Genomic DNA, 21824 nt, shown 5'->3' with positions numbered 1-21824 from the left:
CACACTTCAGAAAAGCCTGAGCCTTTACTGGATTTGCCGGGATGCGTGAGGTAAAAATCTTCTCACAGGAGGTCTTACTCTGAATCCTATTTGGTACCCTTGAGAGACAATACTCTGAATCCATTGATTTTGGACAGTATCTCCCCAAATGCTTTGGAAGAATCTTAATCTGCCCCCGACCAGCTGAGCTGGAATGAGGGCCTCACCTTCATGCAGACTTTGGGGCTCGCTTTGGTTTCTTAAACGGTGTGGATTTATTCCAACTTGAAGAAGGTTTCAAATTGGAACCAGATTCTTTGGGGGAAGGATTGGGTTTCTGTTCCTTATTTTGTCCAAAGGAACGAAAACGGTTATAAGCTTTAGATTTACCCTTAGGTCTTTATCCTGAGGCAAAAAAACTCCCTTCCCCCCAGTGACAGTTCAAATAATTGAATCCAACTGAGAACCAAATAAATTATTACTTTGGAAAGAAAGAGATAGTAATGTAGATTTAGATACCATGTCAGCATTCTAATATTTAAGCTACAAAGCTCTTCTAGCTAAAATAGCTAAAGACATAGATTTAACATCAATTTTGATGATTTTAAAAATGGCATCACAGATAAAATGATTAGCATGTTGAAGCAAGCGAACAATGCTAGACAAATCAGGATCTGTTTCCTGTTGCGCTAAACTTTCCAACCAAAAAGTTGATGCAGCTGCATCATCAGCCATAGAAATGGCATTCCTGAGAAGATAGCCAGAATATAAATAAGCTTAACTTAGATAAGATTCAAGTTTCCTATCTAATCGGTCCTTAAAGGAAGTACTATCTTCCATAGGAATAGTAGAATGTTTGGCAAGAGTAGAAATAGCCCCATCAACTCTGGGAATCTTTTCCCAACACTCCAAACTAACTGCTTGTAAAGGATACAAATTTTTAAACCTTGAAGAAAGGATAAAAGAAGTACCAGGCCTATTCCATTCCTTAGAAATCATATCAGAAATAGGATCAGGAACTGGAAAAAACTCTGGAGTAACCACTGTGGGTTTATAAACAGAGTTTAAACGTTTACTAGTTTTAACATCAAGAGGACTATTTTCCTCAATATCCAATGTAATCAACACCTCTTTTAACAAGGAACGCATATACTCCATTTTAAATAAATAAGTAGATTTGTCAGTGTCAATATCTGAGGTAGGATCTTCTGAGTCAGATAGATCCTCATCAGAGGAGGATAATTCAGTATGGTGTCGATCATTTAAAAATTCATCAACTTTATGAGAAGTTTTAAAAGACCTTTTAAGTTTATTAGAAGGCGAGATAGCAGACAAAGCCTTCTGAATCGCATCAGCAATAAAAAAATTATATTCACAGGGATATCATGTACATTAGATGTTGAAGGAACAACAGCCATTGTACTATTACTGAAGGATACATTATCTGCATGTAAAAGCTTATCATGACAACTATTACATACCACAGCTGGAGATATAATCTCCACAGATACACTTAGCTTTGGTAGAACTGTTATTATGCAGCAGGGTTCCAACAGTGGTTTCTGAGACAGGATCAGATTGAGACATCTTGCAAATGTAAGAGAAGAAAACAACATATAAAGCAAAATTATCAATTTCCTTATATGGCAGTTTCAGGAACGGGAAAAAAAAAAATTCATTTTTGTGCCTCGCGAGCCTAATTTTGCCTGCGAAAATTTAGTGAAAAAGCAGTCAATTTTAAAAAAAAAAGACTAAGACCCAGGTAAGAAAAATATTTTCCTAAATATGTTTTTTTCCCAAATATGAAACTGAATAGTCTGCAAAAGGAAATATACATAAACCTGACTCATGGCAAATATAAGTACAAAACATATATTTAGAACTTTATATTAATACATAAAGTGCCAAACCATAGCTGAGAGTATCTTAAGTAATGAAAACATACTTACCGAAAGACACCCATCCACATATAGCAGATAGCCAAACCAGTACTGAAACGGTTATCAGTAAAGGTAATATAATATGATAGTATATCGTCAATCTGAATAAGGGAGTAGGAGATGAATCTCTACGACCGATAACAGAGAACCTATGAAATAGAACTCCTGCGAGGAAAACCATTGCATTCAATAGGTGATACTCCCTTCACATCCCTCTGACATTCACTGTACTCTGAGAGGAATCAGGTTTCAAAATGCTGAGAAGCGCATATCAACGTAGAAATATAGCACAAACTTACTTCACCACCTCCATAGGATGCAAAGTTTGTAAAACTGAATTGTGGGTGTGGTGAGGGTGTATTTATAGGCATTTTGAGGTTTGGGAAACTTTGCCCCTCCTGGTAGGATTGTATATCCCATACGTCACTAGCTCATGGACTCTTGCCAATTACATGAAAGAAAAACTGCCTTATTTTGTCCCTTCCTTTCCTTAACATGGACTTTCAGCTTTGGGTATTACATCCCACATGTTATGGATTTCCTATGGACTCATTATCTTATGAAAGAAAACAACATTTATGAAGTTGAAAATATAAATATATTCATAAATTTCAAAGTTAATTGGATAGTTCATTTAGTGGTTGAGCAGACCCTTTTTAGCAACTGCCTTAGGTGACGTCATCTAGTACGACAAAGCATCATTTTGTTATGCGAGTAAGTTTATTTTAATGTGTTAATGTTTACTAATCTATATATATATATGTTTTGTAGATGTGATTTTTCACAGCGTTTTGTAATCCTTTAAGTTTCTCTACTGTTTTATTAAGTTTTAATAGGTTTCCTTTAGTCTCTTATGTGGGGTTTTAAACTGGCAAAGGTTTTCCTGTCTGATGGACTGATAGTCCATTTTATTTTTTTTTAACCAAATTTCAAAATACTTTCCATGCGTCCTGTCATTTGTTTTGGGATATTTGTTACAGCCTTCACCCTGTTTTGAAGAATATGTCTGCCATAATATAAAATTAATTCAAAGATATGAATAATTGTTTTCTATACTGTACCTTGAAAGTTAGAAATTTGCTGCAACTTTTACCAATAAATAGTACCTGATCAAAAATGAATAAATAAAATCCTTTTAAAAAAATAAAACTCAGGTTTTTCTAAAATTGTGATATTTAATTAAATAATTAAAAATGTATTTGTTTTGATAGAACTAGAGACTTCATTACCATCAAATCATTTTTCATTGTGTTTGTACATCACTCAGTTCAATGGTTTTTGCAATAATGCCCTGCGGGCTTTATTTTTATATATTTAAATAAGTTCCTTAATAGTAATTGCTTTCTAACTTCGCTGAGGAATTGTGGCTTTGCATTCTTTGTTCTATTAAACATATTAATTCCATTTGTCCCAGGACACCGTAAAATTACCACTGCTCAGTTCTTTGTGTTTTTTTTTTTTTTTTTTTTTTATAACCAATCAAAAAGGAAATAGTGTTGTTTATTTCTCTTGTTAAGTGTATCCAGTCCACGGATCATCCATTACTTGTGGGATATATTCCCTTCCCAACAGGAAGTTGCAAGAGGATCACCCACAGCAAAGCTGCTATATAGCTCCTCCCCTCACATGTCATATCCAGTCATTCTCTTGCAACCCTCAACATAGATAGGAGGTCGTGAGAGGAGTGGTGTTTTATACTTAGTTTATTTCTTCAATCAAAAGTTTGTTATTTTTAAATGGCACTGGAGTGTGCTGTTTTTTCTCAGGCAGTATTTGGAAGAAGAATCTGCCTGCGTTTTCTATGATCTTAGCAGAAGTAACTAAGATCCACTTGCTGTTCTCGCACATTCTGAGGAGTGAGGTAACTTCAGAAAGGGAATGGCGTGCAGGTTTCCTGCAACTAAGGTATGTGCAGTAAAATATTTTTCTAAGGAATGGAATTGACTAAGAAAATGCTGCTGATACCGAAGTAATGTAAGTAAAGCCTTAAATGCAGTGAAAGCGACTGGTATCAGGCTTATTAATAAAGATGTAAGTAAAGCCTTAAATGCAGTGAAAGCGACTGGTATCAGGCTTATTAATAAAGATGTAAGTAAAGCATTAAATGCAGTGAAAGCGACTGGTATCAGGCTTATTAATAAAGATGTAAGTAAAGCCTTAAATGCAGTGAAAGCGACTGGCATCAGGCTTATTAATAGAGATATATACTCTTCAAAAAATGTGTTTTAAAACGTTTGCTGGCATGTTTAATCGTTTTTTAACGTATATTTGGTGATAAAACCTATTGGGGCATAATTTTTCCACATGGCTGGCTTAATTTCTGCATAGAAACAGTTAACTGAGGCTTCCCACTGTTGTAATAAATGAGTGGGAGGGGCCTATTTTAGCGCTTTTTTGCGCAGTAAAAATTCAGACTCAGACTTCCTGCTTCTTCCTGCATGATCCAGGACTTCTCTAGAGGGCTCAAAAGGCTTCAAAAGTCGTATTGAGGGAGGTAATCAGTCACAGCAGAGCTGTGACAGTGTGTTTGACTGTTTTAAAAAACGTTTTTTTCTCTAATGTTTATCCGTTTTGGGTATTAAGGGGTTAATCATCCATTTGCAAGTGGGTGCAATGCTCTGCTGACTTACTACATTTACTGTGAAAATTTGGTTGGTATAACTGCTTTGGTTCATTGTTATTTCACCTTGAGACAGTTTTTTGTGCTCTTAAAGGCGCAGTAGCGTTGTTTATATTGCTTGTAAACTTATTGTGAAGTGTTTTTCAAGCTTGCCAGTTTTATTGCTAGTCTCTTTAAACATGTTTGACATAGATGAATCTACTTGTTCATTATGTTTGAAAGCCAGTGTGGAGCCCCATAGAAATATGTGTACTAAATGTATTGATTTCACTTTAAATAATAAAGGTCAGTCTTTATCTATAAAAGAATTATCACCAGACGACGAGGGGGAAGTTATGCCGACTAACTCTCCTCACGTGTCAGTACCTTCGCCTCCCGCTCAGGGGGCGCATGCTATTATGGCGCCAAGTGCATCAGAGACGCCCATAGCAATTACTTTACAGGACATGGCTACAATCATGAATAATACTCTGTCAGAAGTATTATCTAGATTGCCAGAATTGAGAGGCAAGCGCGATAGCTCTGGGATTAGGAGAGATGCAGAGCGCGCTGGTGCTGTAAGAGCCATGTCTGATACTGTGTCACAGTTTGCAGAACATGAGGACGGAGAGCTTCATTCTGTGGGTGACGGATCTGATCCGGGGAAACCTGATTCAGAGATCTCTAATTTTAAATTTAAGCTTGAGAACCTCCGTGTATTGCTTGGGGAGGTTTTAGCTGCTCTGAACGACTGTAACACAGTTGCAATTCCAGAGAAATTGTATAGGCTGGATAGATACTATGCGGTACCGGTGTGTACTGACGTTTTCCCTATACCTAAAAGGCTTACAGAAATTATTAGCAAGGAGTGGGATAGACCCGGTGTGCCATTTTCCCCGCCTCCTATATTTAGAAAAATGTTTCCATTAGACGCCACTACACGGGACTTATGGCAGACGGTCCCTAAGGTGGAGGGAGCAGTTTCTTCTTTAGCAAAGCGTACCACTATCCCGGTTGAGGATAGTTGTGCTTTTTCAGATCCAATGGATAAAAAATTAGAAGGTTACCTTAAGAAATGTTTGTTCAACAAGGTTTTATCCTGCAGCCCCTTGCATGCATTGCGCCTGTCACTGCTGCTGCGGCATTCTGGTTTGAGTCTCTGGAAGAGGCCATTCACACAGCTCCATTGGATGAAATTATGGACAAGCTTAAATCACTTAAGCTAGCTAACTCATTTGTTTCTGATGCCATTGTACATTTGACTAAACTAATGGCTAAGAACTCCGGATTCGCCGTCCAGGCGCGGAGGGCGCTATGGCTTAAATCCTGGTCAGCTGACGTGACTTCTAAATCTAAATTACTTAATATACCTTTCAAGGGGCAGACCTTATTCGGACCCGGCTTGAAGGAAATTATTGCTGACATTACTGGAGGTAAGGGGCATACCCTTCCTCAGGACAGGGCCAAGCAGTCTAATTTTCGTGCCTTTCAAAATTTCAAGGCAGGAGCAGCATCAACTTCCTCCGCTCAAAAACAGGGAGGAACTATTGCTCATTTTAGACAGGCCTGGAAACCTAACCAGTCCTGGAACAAGGGCAAGCAGACCAGAAAACCTGCTACTGCCCCCAAGACAGCATGAAGGAACGGCCCCCTATCCGGAAACGGATCTAGTGGGGGGCAGACTTTCTCTCTTCGCCAAGGCGTGGTCAAGAGATGTCCAGGATCCCTGGGCGTTGGAGATCATATCTCAGGGATATCTTCTGGACTTCAAGGCTTCCCCTCCTCAAGGGAGATTTCATCTTACAAGGTTATCAGAAAACCAGATAAAGAAAGAGGCATTCCTACGCTGTGTACAGGACCTCCTAGTAATGGGGGTGATCCATCCAGTTCCGCGGACGGAACAAGGACAGGGATTTTATTCAAATCTGTTCATGGTTCCCAAGAAAGAGGGTACCTTCAGACCAATTTTGGACCTAAAGATATTAAACAAATTCCTAAGAGTTCCATCATTCAAAATGGAAACTATTCGGACCATCCTACCCATGATCCAAGAGGGTCAGTACATGACCACAGTGGACTTAAAGGATGCCTACCTTCATATACCGATTCACAAAGATCATCATCGGTTCCTAAGATTTGCCTTTCTAGACAGGCATTACCAATTTGTAGCCCTCCCCTTCGGGTTCGCTACGGCCCCGAGAATCTTTACAAAGGTTCTGGGCTCACTTCTGGCGCTTCTAAGACCGCGAGGCATAGCGGTGGCCCCGTATCTAGACGACATCCTGATACAGGCGTCAAGCTTTCAAATTGCCAAGTCTCATACAGAGATAGTTCTGGCATTTCTGAGGTCGCATGGGTGGAAAGTGAACGTGGAAAAGAGTTCTCTATCACCAATCACAAGAGTCTCCTTCCTAGGGACTCTGATAGATTCTGTAGAAATGAAAATTTACCTGACGGAGGCCAGGTTATCAAAACTTTTAAATGTTTGCCGTGTTCTTCATTCCATTCCACGCCCGTCAGTGGCTCAGTGCATGGAAGTAATCGGCTTAATGGTAGCGGCAATGGACATAGTGCCATTTGCGCGCCTGCATCTCAGACCGCTGCAATTGTGCATGCTAGGTCAATGGAATGGGGATTACTCAGATTTGTCCCCTCTACTAAATCTGGATCAAGAGACCAGAGATTCTCTTCTCTGGTGGCTATCTCGGGTCCATCTGTCCAAGGGTATGACCTTTCGCAGGCCAGATTGGACGATTGTAACTACAGATGCCAGCCTTCTAGGCTGGGGCGCAGTCTGGAATTCCCTGAAGGCTCAGGGATCGTGGACTCAGGAGTTGAAACTCCTCCCAATAAATATTCTGGAGTTAAGAGCAATATTCAATGCTCTTCTAGCTTGGCCTCAGTTAGCAACACTGAGGCTCATCAGATTTCAGTCGGACAATATCACGACTGTGGCTTACATCAACCATCAAGGGGGAACCAGGAGTTCCCTAGCGATGTTAGAAGTCTCAAAGATAATTCGCTGGGCAGAGTCTCACTCTTGCCACTTGTCAGCGATCCACATCCCAGGCGTGGAGAACTGGGAGGCGGATTTTCTAAGTCGCCAGACTTTTCATCCGAGGGAGTGGGAACTCCATCCGGAGGTTTTCGCTCAACTGGTACATCATTGGGGCAAACCAGAACTGGATCTCATGGCGTCTCGCCAGAACGCCAAGCTTCCTCATTACGGACCCAGGTCCAGGGACCCGGGAGCGACGTTTCCTCTGCTCCCTCGACTGATCGCCAAGATCAAGCAGGAGAGAGCATCGGTGATTCTGATAGCGCCTGCGTGGCCACGCAGGACCTGGTATGCAGACCTAGTGGACATGTCATCCTGTCCACCATGGACTCTACCTCTGAGGCAAGACCTTCTAATACAAGGTCCTTTCAATCATCCAAATCTAATTTCTCTGAGACTGACTGCATGGAGATTGAACGCTTGATTCTATCAAAGCGTGGCTTCTCCGAGTCAGTTATTGATACCTTAATACAGGCACGGAAGCCTGTTACCAGAAAAATCTACCATAAGATATGGCGTAAATACCTTTATTGGTGCGAATCCAAGAGTTACTCATGGAGTAAGGTTAGGATTCCTAGGATATTGTCCTTTCTCCAAGAGGGTTTGGACAAAGGCTTATCAGCTAGTTCTTTAAAAGGACAGATCTCTGCTCTGTTGATTCTTTTGCACAAGCGTCTGGCAGAAGTTCCAGACGTCCAGGCATTTTGTCAGGCTTTGGTTAGGATTAAGCCTGTGTTTAAAGCTGTTGCTCCTCTGTGGAGCTTAAACTTGGTTCTTAAAGTTCTTCAAGGAGTTCCGTTTGAACCCCTTCATTCCATTGATGTTAAACTTTTATCTTGGAAAGTTCTGTTTTTGATGGCTATTTCCTCGGCTCGAAGAGTCTCGGAGTTATCTGCCTTACATTGTGATTCTCCTTATCTGATTTTCCATTCAGACAAGGTAGTTCTGCGTACTAAACCTGGGTTTTTACCTAAGGTGGTTTCTAACATGAATATCAATCAAGAGATTGTTGTCCCGTCATTGTGCCCTAATCCTTCTTCAAAGAAGGAACGTCTTTTACATAATCTGGACGTAGTCCGTGCCTTGAAGTTCTACTTACAGGCAACTAAAGATTTTCGTCAAACATCTGCCCTGTTTGTCGTTTACTCTGGGCAGAGGAGAGGTCAAAAGGCTTCGGCAACTTCTCTCTCTTTTTGGCTTAGAAGCATAATACGCTTAGCCTATGAGACTGCTGGACAGCAGCCCCCTGAAAGGATTACAGCTCATTCTACTAGAGCTGTGGCTTCCACCTGGGCCTTTAAAAATGAGGCCTCTGTTGAACAGATTTGCAAGGCTGCGACTTGGTCTTCGCTTCACACTTTTTCAAAATTTTACAAATTTGACACTTTTGCTTCTTCGGAGGCTGTTTTTGGGAGAAAAGTTCTACAGGCAGTCATTCCTTCCGTTTAAGTTCCTGCCTTGTCCCTCCCATCATCCGTGTACTTAAGCTTTGGTATTGGTATCCCACAAGTAATGGATGATCCGTGGACTGGATACACTTAACAAGAGAAAACATAATTTATGCTTGCCTGATAAATTTATTTCTCTTGTAGTGTATCCAGTCCACGGCCCGCCCTGTCTTTTTAAGGCAGGTCTAAATTTTTAATTAAACTACAGTCACCACTGCACCCTATGGTTTCTCCCTTCTCGTCTTGTTTCGGTCGAATGACTGGATATGACATGTGAGGGGAGTAGCTATATAGCAGCTTTGCTGTGGGTGATCCTCTTGCAACTTCCTGTTGGGAAGGGAATATATCCCACAAGTAATGGATGATCCGTGGACTGGATACACTACAAGAGAAATAAATTTATCAGGTAAGCATAAATTATGTTTTTGTTTTTTTGTTGTAATATATTGTTTTAGGAATGGATCAGCCTTATGAACTCTTCTGAATTGTTTTATATCAGTTAAAAATAGAATGAGAGAACATACACACTTCCCCTCCTCTCTTTTTCATAACTGTGAAAGGTGATTCTTTATCTTGGGCCATTCTGATTACAAATACAACATAATTGACATATCACTTTTATTGATTCTCAACTCCTGTAATATTTTCTTTTAGAAATAACACATTTTCTCTCCCCAAAGAGCCATAGCTGTCAGGCTCTATACAGAAATCTTAGGAAGTTTAAATATAGAAGTAGAGTTTGTCTGAAATGTATCCATGCCATAAATGACATGATTCAGTGTACTTTTGTTCTATTAGTGGTATCACATAATACAACTATGATATGAAACACTTCACTGTAGGTTGTTTGTTTTTTTAATAAAAAATGTCTAGTTTTAGATAATTCACAATTTAATATTTTACACTATTAATTTGATGTGATGTCCTGTCTGTCATTATATATAATACATAAATAACCTAGGGTAGAATGGAACAAAAATAAAAGACAAACACATTTACAAACAAGTGAATTGCAAGGAATAAAGAATATATGTACAAAACAAAATTCATGGAAAAACCAGATTCATATATATATAGTTATGGGTAAAGTCAGTTATTGGGTAATCCTATGATTTCCTGGGTAAAACGAACATTACCCAAGAGGCTGTGGGTAAAGCCCAATGTAAGATCATTAATCCCCTCCCCGAGTCACCGCATCAAACAACATATATACGATGCACTGTAATTCCTCCATCTTCACTATATTTTTTGCCTCTGTCTGGGGGGGTTAAAGGGGGTGAAGAAGAAAAAAAAAACCTCATTCCCCAAGGTTCACTTGAAGTGGAAGCCAGAGGATCGGCGTGGCGCCCCGATTCAACCCCCCAGACGGAGGCAAAAAAAATAATGTAGATGTACAGTACATCAGGCTTTACCCACAGCCGCTTGGGTAATGTTCGCTTTACCCTGGTAATCTTACCCGGATATCTTACTTTTCTAAAATATCTTCACTGGGTCCTTTTAAAATGACATTTGTTGGCCTTTGCTGATGTGTAATTTTAGCTTCTATGATCACTTCTCTTGTGGTTTATCACTTTTGTGAAGGGTTATCTGACTGAAGGATGTCTCATCCATGTTTAAATTATTTTATAATCTCTTATATTGTGAGACATAGTTATTGATATGTTGCAGTTCAGCACCAATCTGCATAATCAGGTTTAATTGTGTTCATTTATCATTACTAAAAAGTTAGACAAATGCCAAACTGCAAATCTAAGCTCATTGTGCTGCAGCTGTGGGGAAAACTGCTTACAGAATATTTATTTTTTATTTTTAAACAGAAAGAACTTTGCAACATGATACTAGATTGCTGTGCTCAGCAGAGAACATACGAGAAGTTCTTCGGCTTGCTTGCAGGGGTATGTGGAATATATGACACACACAAGGCAAAGGGATAATTTTCCAAAAAAATGTTTCTTCACATATTTGTTTTACTGATGTGTTTACATGATTACTCACTATACAAATAAGAGTTAGAGATCTCCTATTTCCAAATTTATTATATGCAACTAATTAATTTAAAGGGACAAAGTTCTTCTACCAAGAGCAGCAGTTAAATATTTTTATTTTATTGTTTGCATAAAATAGGATTAAACGAAAGATGTGTAGATATTAGGTAAAACTAAGTGCATGATTATGTACAACTCCCTGTTATTAGATTCTCTTAGTATTAGTTGGTTAAAGGGACAGTACACACTAATTTTCACATAACTGCATGTAAAATACACTACTATAAAGAAGAATATACATGATACACGATAAAGAGCTAAAAATCCAGTATAAAACCTTTCAAAAACTTACTTAGAAGCTCCCAGTTTAGAACTATTGATGAGGTTAGGTGGGGGGACACACTGAAGGGGGCTAAGAAAAAAGAGCAGACCCCCCCCCCCTTCATATGAGAAGATCCATTACGCAAGCAGGAGTCTGTAGATATGTGTCTACATCTGATACTTTTGGGCTTGGTTAGGAGTCTGAAAATCAGTACAATGTTATTAAAAAATAAGCAACACTATACATTGTTACAAAACATTTCCAGATGGTCTATATAAATGGGTCATCTACAAAATATTTTTGCAAAGAAAAATCTAGTGTACAATGTTCTTTTAACTTAGTGAAACATCTATTTGCAGGTAAGTGGTCTTAGTTCTAGATGCACCTTCTATCTTCTGTTTTTTTTTTTTTTTTTAAAAGCAAAGGAACTGCTTGTTTGAAGAACCGTAATGTTGAACCTATGGTGGCAACACATATTGCCGGATGATCATTCTGGTTCTGACACTGCGTAGATCTAAAGAAAAACACAATATGTACAGAAATACAGGAGCTCAGTTTTCTTTCAGCTATTATTATTATTTCTATAATGCCATTACTTTTAAATCCTCACTGAAATGGTCATAGCCCTTAATTACATTGCTAAGCTAATATAAAAATAAAATGTATTGACTTTCACAAAGAACCATATTCAGAACTGATGGGTCTAGTCTCATTCCTGATTAAGTATGTTGAAAATTCACTAAGCCTGTAGATAGCCTTCCTGTTTTTGCCAGCATCAGTTGTATTTCTTTTGTAAGGTGGTGAGAGTCCACAAGTTCATTATGACTGGGATTCAATTCCTGACCACTAGGGGGAGGCAAAGATTCCCAAAAACTCAGAGTATTCTATCCCTCCCACCTCACTAGCCAGTCTTATCTTTGCCTCCCAGGAGGAAGGTTGAAGAATAGAGATTCTCCAGATTCTTCATTGAGATTTTGAGGCCCATATTCCCAGCATACATCTGTTACAGAAGGAGGAAGGTATAGTGGAGTATAGGGTATTGACACAATTATTTCCAGTGAAGGAGTTGGTCACAAGCCTTCCACAGGTGTCATGGGGACTGCTCAATTAGCCTCCTCTTGTTGGGTAGTCAAGTTACTCTTTACATTGATCCTCTGCTGTGATGTACACAGTATTGGATGGGCTCTACTGGAAGATGTCATTTCAACAGTGTGTAAGAGGAGTGGGTTTAGTTCAGGTAAGTACTTAAAGGGACACTGTACCCAAAAATTTTCTTTCGTGATTCAGATTGAGCCTGAAATTTTAAGCAACTTTCTAATTTACTCCTATTATCAAATTTTCTTCATTCTCTTGGTATCTTTATTTGAAATGCAAGAATGTAAGTTTAGATGCCGGCCCATTTTTGGTGAACAACCTGGGTTGTCCTTGCTGATTGGTGGATAAATTCATCCACCAATAAAAAAGTGCTGTCCAAAGTCCTGAAACCAAAAAAAGCTTAGATGCCTTCTTTTTCAAATAATGATAGCAAGAAAACAAAGAAAAATTGATAATATGAGTAAATTAGAAAGTTGCTTAAAATTGCATGCTCAATCTGAATCACAAAAGAAAATTTTTGGGTACAGTGTCCCTTTAAATCACACTTTGCACTCACATAGCCCACCAACTATTAGGTACAGGTATTACACAGTACATCATAGCCAGGGGACAAATCTTTCAGACAGTTTACACCAGCTTATATACTTTGTCTCTTGGTGACTGAGGTATTATGTTAAAATATTTGACAGTGTGCTAGGCAACCTTATTGTGATTTAACAGACTAAAGTTCTTTTGTGGGACATTTTTGTGATTGCAAATTTTTTTATATTTTATCGTTTTGTTATTGAGCTTAATATTTTTACTTGCTGTGATCCCACTATGCAGGTGTACTCCCAACTGTTGCACAGCGGCATTTTTTCCAGGTTTTAAGGATTGTGTGCGCTCTACTGTTTCTGAAATCTTGGCAACTATGCCTTCTCTAAGTAAGCGCAAAGATCGAAGTATGAAAAACATCCTACTTTGGATTTATAAATGGAGCGCAAAATATTGCTTTCACTAAATTTATATTTGTGCTCTGCTTTTGTTATACCAGCGCACGCAAATGTGTGCTGGTATTACAGGTGAGGTGCAATGCTAATGCGACCTTGTGTTTACATTGCACCGAAGCATTGCAGTCATGATAGCGCTTCTCAAGGGGCTCTAACGGGAGCCTCATTCTCATGTCATCAGACACAGCATGAGAACTAGTGCAGCGAAGGGGGTAAGTCACGCAGCGATGGGCAGCAAATATAAATATATATATATTTGTGTGTTCATATGTGTATATACACATATTAACACATAAATATACATGTATATAAGCATCTACATAAACATTTACAGGGAACACACGGTTCCCATAGACCACAATGTAAAGACATTTCTCAGTGCCGTTTTTTTCTAACACCCCACAACCGCCGACTTTAGCCCCCAAAAACTGCCTAGTGCAGTCATTTATTATTTTTATTTTATTTTTTGTTAAAAAAAAAAAAATCAACATTTTTTTATTTCTAAAAAAAGAACCTTACATTTTTTGGGGGGTAGTTGGGGCACTTTTAAAAAATGAACCAGAGGTCCGAACTGAATTTATTGCGTGCCCACAAACGGGCAAATTACTCTTTACTTTTAATCTAGCCCTAGATCTGCTAAAACTTTTCTCAAAGATACTGATTATAAATCCTCACATATGTCTTCTGAAGGTGGATATATTCCTGTCTGTCATTGAACAGGACTCAGAGTCATCCTCTCTCATGTTAAATTGGAACATCTTTGTACTTTACTAAAGGAAGTCAGTCTTATGTACATTAGGAGTTCAAGATCCTAAACCGGCTGAGTAAAGTCAATTAAGCAATTGGATCTCATTTTCAAACCTGCTGCAAAGACCCCGTTGTTTGTTTTTTTTTCAGTTCCGGAAGAAGTTACCAAGGTTTTTACCAAAGAATGGTGAAGACATGATATTCCTTATAATCCAGGTTCAAAATTTAAGAAGATGTTTCTGTTACATCCTCAAATTTAGAACTTGGGGAGAGCATCTCTAAGATAGATGGAGCCATTTCCACTTTGTCTAAGCATACTACTATTCCCTTAGAGGATAGTACTTTTAAAGATCCTATCAACAGGAAGGCTTTTAAGCAAGCCGAGTTCTTATTCAGGCCAACTCTATGGATGACTTTCAACATTGTTTGGATTTTATTAAATCTTCTAATGCATTTATCTGTGATGCGATTGTTGACATTATCAGGCTTAATGCCAAGAATATGGGGCTAGCATGTTTTAACCAGAAGGGCTTTGTGGTTAAAATCATGGTCAGCTGACTAGCTTCCTATAAAACAAGACTTCTCATTCTTTCCTTTCAAGCCAAGTCAAATTTTATTTGGTTCATGTTTGGACACAATCATTTTTTTACGGTGACTGGAGGAAAAGGAGCTTTTTTTTTCTCTCAGGATAACAATCTAAAGAGAAAAGTAGGGCTCCTATTCGTTTTTTTCCTTTTATTTCTATGGCTGATGTTCCTGCTCCTTCTACTTTTTGGTTGGACAGTTTAGAACAGCAGTTGTCTTCAGATTCTGAATTATCTAACGTTATTGTTTTACTTCAACATGCAAATCATTTTATTTGTGATGCTATATTTGATGTTATGAAAATCAATGTCAAATCCTTATTTTTAGCCATTTTAACTAGAAGAGCTTTATGGCTTAAATCTTAGAATGCTGACATGGTATCTAAAACTAGATTATCTCTCTCTTTCCAAGGTAAAATTATTTTTGGTTCACAATTGGATTCTATTATCTCCACTGTTACTGGGGATAAGGGAGTTTTTCTGCCCCAAGACAAGAAATCTAAGGGTAAATTTGAAGCTCCCAAATATTTTAGCTCCTTTTGTCAGAATAGAGAACAGAAAACCACTCCTTCCCCCTAAGGCCTCTATCTCTAATTGGAGACTATCTCTGAATTGGAATAAATCTAAGCCTTCTAAGAAACTAAATCCTGCCCCTAAACCTATATGAAGGTGCAACCCTCAAGCCGGTTCTTCTGTTAGGGGGGCATATTAAAGCTATTTCAAAGAGTTTGGACAGACTGTCAAAAATCAGTGGATTCAGAGTATAATTTCTCAGGGGTATCGAATCAGAAATAGACCTCTCTTGGGAAGATTCTTTCTTACCCATGTACCAAAAAAAAAACAGTAAAAGCTCAAGCTTTTCTGAAATGTGTTTCAGATCTAGAACTTTTAGGGCTAATTGTACCAGTTCCACAGCAGGAACAAGAATTGGGTTTTTATTCATATTTATTCATTGTACCAGAGAAGGAAAATTCTTAAAGCCCAAATTTGGATCTGAAAACTTTAAATCGTTTTGTAAGTGCCCCAACTTTCAAGATGGTGACTATAAGGACTATTCTGCCTTTTGTTCAGCAAGGTCACTTCATGCCCACAATAGACTTACAGGACGCTTACCTTCACATTCCGATTCATACAGATCACTGTTGATGTCTGAGATTCTCTTTTCTAAACAAGCATCACCAATTTGTCGCTCTTCCGTTTGGCCTTGCAACAGCACCAATAATCTCAAAATTTCTAGGTGCCCCTATCTGTAATCAGAGAGCAGGGTATTGTGGTGTTTCCTTATTTGGACGATATCTTGGTACTAGCTCAATCTTTTAACTTAGGAGAATCTCACACAAACAACTTCTGTTGTTTCTTCAAAGACATGGTTGGAGGATAAATTTACCAAAGAGTTTCTTGATTCCTCAGACAAAGGTCACTTTTTTAGGTTTTCAGATAGATTGTGTTCATGATTCTATCCCTAACAGAAAAGAGACAATTGAGATTGGTTTCAACTTGTCTAAACCATAAGTCGATATCATTCCCTTCAGTGACTATGTGCATAGTTCTCATGATTGCAGCATTGGACGCGATCCCTTTTGCTCATTTTCATATGAGACCTCTACAGCTTTGCTTGTTGCACCAATGGTGCAGGGATTATACTCAGATTTCATAACTGATATACTTAAATCCCAACACGCAACTCTCTCTGACTTGGTGGTTGAACCATCATCTTATTGTTCAAGAGGCCTCCTTTAATTGTCCTACCTGGACTGTGATCACAACAGATGCAAGTCTCACAAGTTTGGAATCCTCGAGAGGCGAGGTTACCATATCAATATTAGAACTCTGTGCTATTTTCAGAGCTATTCAGGCTTGGCCTCTATTAAAGAGAGAGCACCATATATTCCTTTTCAAACAGACAATGGCACAACAGTGGCATATGTCAGTCATCAAGGTGGGACTCACAGTCCTCTAGCAATGAAAGGAATATCTCTAATACTTTCTTGGGTGAAATACAAGTCTTGTCTTATCACTGCAATTCATATACCAGGTATAGACAATTGGGAAGCGGATTATCTCAGCCGTCAAACTCCATCCAGATGTGTTCTATCAGATTGTGCAGATGTTGGGTCTTCCAGACTTAGATCTGATGGCCTTTCGTCTAAACAAGAAACTTCACAGATACCTCTCCAGGTCCAGGGATCCTCAGGTGGAATTGATGGATGCTCTAGCAGTTCCATGGTTTTACCAACCTGCTTACATTTTTCCTCCTCTGGTTCTTCTTCCAAGAGTGATCTCGAAGATCATAATGGAACAATCTTATGTGTTTCTGATAGCACCAGCATGCCTCACAGGTTCTGGTATGCAGACTTTGTCCGAATGTCCAGTTGCCAACCTTGGTCACTTCCTCTAAGACCAGACCTTCTGTCTCAAAGGCCCATTTTTCCATCTGGATCTCAAATCTCTAAATTTGAAGGCATGGAAATTGAAAGCTTAGTCATAGAGGTTTCTCTGACTCTGTGAAAATATATTACAAAGTTCGGAAAACCTATATTTCATGATTTTCCACTCATGATTATTCTTGGCATTGTTTTAGAATTCCTAGGATTCTTCAGTTTCTTCAGGATGGTTTGGATAAAGGTTTGTCTGCCAATTCTTTGAAAGGACAAATATCTGCTTTTTGTGTTTTATTTCACAGAAAGGTTGCTAATCTTCCTGATGTTCACTGTTTCGTACAGGTTTTGACCCGTATCAAACCTGTTATTAAATCTCTCTCTCCTCTTTGGAGTCTAAATTTGGTATTACATACTTTGCAGGCTCCTCCTTTTGAGCCTATGCATTCTTTGGACATTAAACTACTTTCTTGGAAAGTGTTATTTATCTTGGCTAGCTCTTGTGCTAGAAGTTTCTGAATTGTCTGCTCTCTTGTGAGTCTCCTTATATGGTTTTCCATCAAGATAAAGCTGTTTTGCGGACTTCATTTACATTTTTGCCTAAAGTCGTGAATTCTAACATTACTAGGGAAATTATTGTTCCTTCATTGTGTCCTAACCCTAAGAATAATCTTGAAAGATCTTTACGTTCTTTGAATGTGGTAAGAGCTTTGAAATATTATGTTGTTGCTACTAAAGATTTCAGAAAGACTTCTAGTCTATTTGTTATTTTTTCCGGTTCCAGAAAAGGTCAGAAAGACTCTGCCATTTCTTTGGCATCTTGGTTGAAACTTCTGATTCACAAAGCATATTTGGAGGCAGGGCAGCTCCGCCTCAGAGAATAACGGCTCATTCTACAAGATCAGTTGCCACATCTTGGGCTTTCAAGAATGAAGCTTCAGTTGATCAAATCTGCAAAGCAGCCACTTGGTCTTCTTTCCGTACCTTTACTAAATTTTAGCAGCTTTTGGTAGAAAGGTTCTTCAGGCAGCTGTCTCAGTTTGATTCTAGTGCCTATGATTTAAGTTTTTTGATTTATTTAATAAAATGTCATTATTTTTTTGGATTTAATTTCTCAGCGGAAATAGCTGTTTTTATTTTATCCCTCCATCTATAGTTACTTGTGGACTTCCACATCTTGGGTATTATATCCCATCAGTAACTAGCTCGTGGTTTCTCACCACCTATATGAAAGAAAATCTAATTTATGTAAGAACTTACCTGATAAATTCATTTCTTTCATGGTGGCGAGAGTCCACGAGACCCACCCATTTTTGGAGGGTTATGATTTTTTTGTATAAAGCACATTATTTATCCTGTTCCTTTTTTTTATGCTTTTACTCCTTATACAACTCACTAACTTGGCTATACGTTAAACTAAGGTATGGGTGAGGTGGGAGGTGTATTTGTAGGCATTTGAGGTTTGGGAAACTTTTCCCCCTCCTGGTAGGAATGTATATCCCATCAGTAACTAGCTTGTGGACTCTTGCCACCATGAAAGAAATACATTTATCAGGTAAGTTCGTAAATAAATTATGTTTTCTCAGGCTTCAGATTGAGGCCTCCAAGAAGGTTCCTTCTGTCCAACATTCGAAGAACCATTTTATTATTGCACTGTTTCCTGCCAATTAGTATGTGTTTAACCCTTTGCAAAGGGATTGAGCAAATAGTTAAATTCAGGTCCAGAGCGGCAATACAACACAAAGACCTGAACATATCTGGTGCACCAATGAAACAATGGAATATGTGCATAGTTGGCAATCACTAGCTATCACCCAGTAGTGCATTGCTGCTATTTAGTCTACCGAGGTATGCTTTTCAACAAAGTATTTGTGATAATAGAAATACATATAAAAGACTCTTAAAATTGCATGCTCTATCTGAACCATGAAAGTCATATATTGACTTTTATATCCCTTTTAGCCAATAAGTTGCAATGTTTATTTTATTTTGCGAAGACATTTTTCTTAAGATTCCTGATTATTTCTGCACTCCAGAAGGTGGCTACATAACAAACTCAGTTTAGAGAATAGCTTAACATAGCCAGAACACTGTTGATGCCATATGTGTGACTACCTGTTTATAACGGGATGAGTTGGAAGCTGTTTGTGTGTGTGTATATATGTATATGTATGTATATATATATATATATATGTGTGTGTGTGTGTGTGTGTATATATATATATATATATATATATATATATATATATACAGGGAGTGCAGAATTATTAGGCAAATGAGTATTTTGACCACATCATCCTCTTTATGCATGTTGTCTTACTCCAAGCTGTATAGGCTCGAAAGCCTACTACCAATTAAGCATATTAGGTGATGTGCATCTCTGTAATGAGAAGGGGTGTGGTCTAATGACATCAACACCCTATATCAGGTGTGCATAATTATTAGGCAACTTCCTTTCCTTTGGCAAAATGGGTCAAAAGAAGGACTTGACAGGCTCAGAAAAGTCAAAAATAGTGAGATATCTTGCAGAGGGATGCAGCACTCTTAAAATTGCAAAGCTTCTGAAGCGTGATCATCGAACAATCAAGCGTTTCATTCAAAATAGTCAACAGGGTCGCAAGAAGCGTGTGGAAAAACCAAGGCGCAAAATAACTGCCCATGAACTGAGAAAAGTCAAGCGTGCAGCTGCCAAGATGCCACTTGCCACCAGTTTGGCCATATTTCAGAGCTGCAACATCACTGGAGTGCCCAAAAGCACAAGGTGTGCAATACTCAGAGACATGGCCAAGGTAAGAAAGGCTGAAAGACGACCACCACTGAACAAGACACACAAGCTGAAACGTCAAGACTGGGCCAAGAAATATCTCAAGACTGATTTTTCTAAGGTTTTATGGACTGATGAAATGAGAGTGAGTCTTGATGGGCCAGATGGATGGGCCCGTGGCTGGATTGGTAAAGGGCAGAGAGCTCCAGTCCGACTCAGATGCCAGCAAGGTGGAGGTGGAGTACTGGTTTGGGCTGGTATCATCAAAGATGAGCTTGTGGGGCCTTTTCGGGTTGAGGATGGAGTCAAGCTCAACTTCCAGTCCTACTGCCAGTTTCTGGAAGACACCTTCTTCAAGCAGTGGTACAGGAAGAAGTCTGCATCCTTCAAGAAAAACATGATTTTCATGCAGGACAATGCTCCATCACACGCGTCCAAGTACTCCACAGCGTGGCTGGCAAGAAAGGGTATAAAAGAAGAAAATCTAATGACATGGCCTCCTTGTTCACCTGATCTGAACCCCATTGAGAACCTGTGGTCCATCATCAAATGTGAGATTTACAAGGAGGGAAAACAGTACACCTCTCTGAACAGTGTCTGGGAGGCTGTGGTTGCTGCTGCACGCAATGTTGATGGTGAACAGATCAAAACACTGACAGAATCCATGGATGGCAGGCTTTTGAGTGTCCTTGCAAAGAAAGGTGGCTATATTGGTCACTGATTTGTTTTTGTTTTGTTTTTGAATGTCAGAAATGTATATTTGTGAATGTTGAGATGTTATATTGGTTTCACTGGTAAAAATAAATAATTGAAATGGGTATATATTTGTTTTTTGTTAAGTTGCCTAATAATTATGCACAGTAATAGTCACCTGCACACACAGATATCCCCCTAAAATAGCTAAAACTAAAAACAAACTAAAAACTACTTCCAAAAATATTCAGCTTTGATATTAATGAGTTTTTTGGGTTCATTGAGAACATGGTTGTTGTTCAATAATAAAATTAATCCTCAAAAATACAACTTGCCTAATAATTCTGCACTCCCTGTATATATATATATATATATATATATATATATATATATATATATATATATATATATATATATATATATATATACACATACACACATACATATACATACAGGTGGCCTTCGTTTTGCGCCTCTTCAATTTGCGCAGTCATGTGACTGTTATTGAGAAGCAGTGCATTGATTAAAATAAGGGCAGACCAGTAGGTGGAGCTGTTTGCTTGTGTTGCAGCAAATAAATTATAAGCCTAGCAGGCTGAAATGAATCGGTGTAAACAGATCAGAGCTATGGAGCAGCTTTCAAAGGAACAAGATCTAGCAGCCGTGATAAAGGGAAACTTCCCTTTCATCTTCCTGCCCAGCTGCTTGAAGACTAGGAGGTCAGGTTGCCTATAAATCAGTCCAGACTGCAATGCATAGAATAGCTGCAGACCCAATATTAGCTAACAATCGGCTAGATTACGAGTTTTTGTCGGTAAGGCTTGCGGTGCTAACGAGATTGGAACAGCCAATAGAATGCAAGCTCAATCCTATTGGCTTATTGGATCAGCCAATAGGATTTTTTCTACCTTAATTCCGATTTGCTGATAGAATTCTATCAGCCAATCGGAATTGAAGGGACGCCATCTTGGATGACGTCACTTAAAGGTACCGTCATTTAGTCGTCGGCTGTCGTTGGAAGAGGATGCTCCGCGTCGGATGTCTTGAATATGGACCCGTGCCGGATGGCTGAAGATAGAAGATGCCGCCTGGATGAAGACTTCTGCCCGTCTGGAGGACCACTTCTGCCCGGATAGGATGAAGACTTCTGCCCGTCTGGAGGACCACTTCTGCCCGGTTGGGTGAAGACGTCTCAAGTTAGGGTGATCTTCAAGGGGTTAGTGTTAGGTTTTATTAAGGAGGG

At 38.9% G+C, this 21824-nt stretch overlaps 1 protein-coding gene across 2 annotated transcripts in view; it reads left to right on the top strand.

The window, feature by feature from the left end:
- CWC22 (CWC22 spliceosome associated protein homolog) overlaps positions 1-21824 on the top strand; it is a 295530-nt gene that overhangs the window by 239607 nt on the left and 34099 nt on the right. For both annotated transcript variants that reach the window (XM_053698519.1, XM_053698518.1), the window contains one exon: positions 10842-10919. In XM_053698519.1, coding sequence (XP_053554494.1) covers positions 10842-10919 — 78 coding nt within the window. The remainder of the gene's footprint in view (positions 1-10841; positions 10920-21824) is intronic.

Source organism: Bombina bombina, chromosome 1 (assembly GCF_027579735.1).
Source record: "Bombina bombina isolate aBomBom1 chromosome 1, aBomBom1.pri, whole genome shotgun sequence".
NCBI classification, from domain to species: Eukaryota; Metazoa; Chordata; class Amphibia; order Anura; family Bombinatoridae; genus Bombina; species Bombina bombina.
Note: the sequence above shows the minus strand (reverse complement) of the source record. Positions and strands in the feature narration are given on the sequence as shown.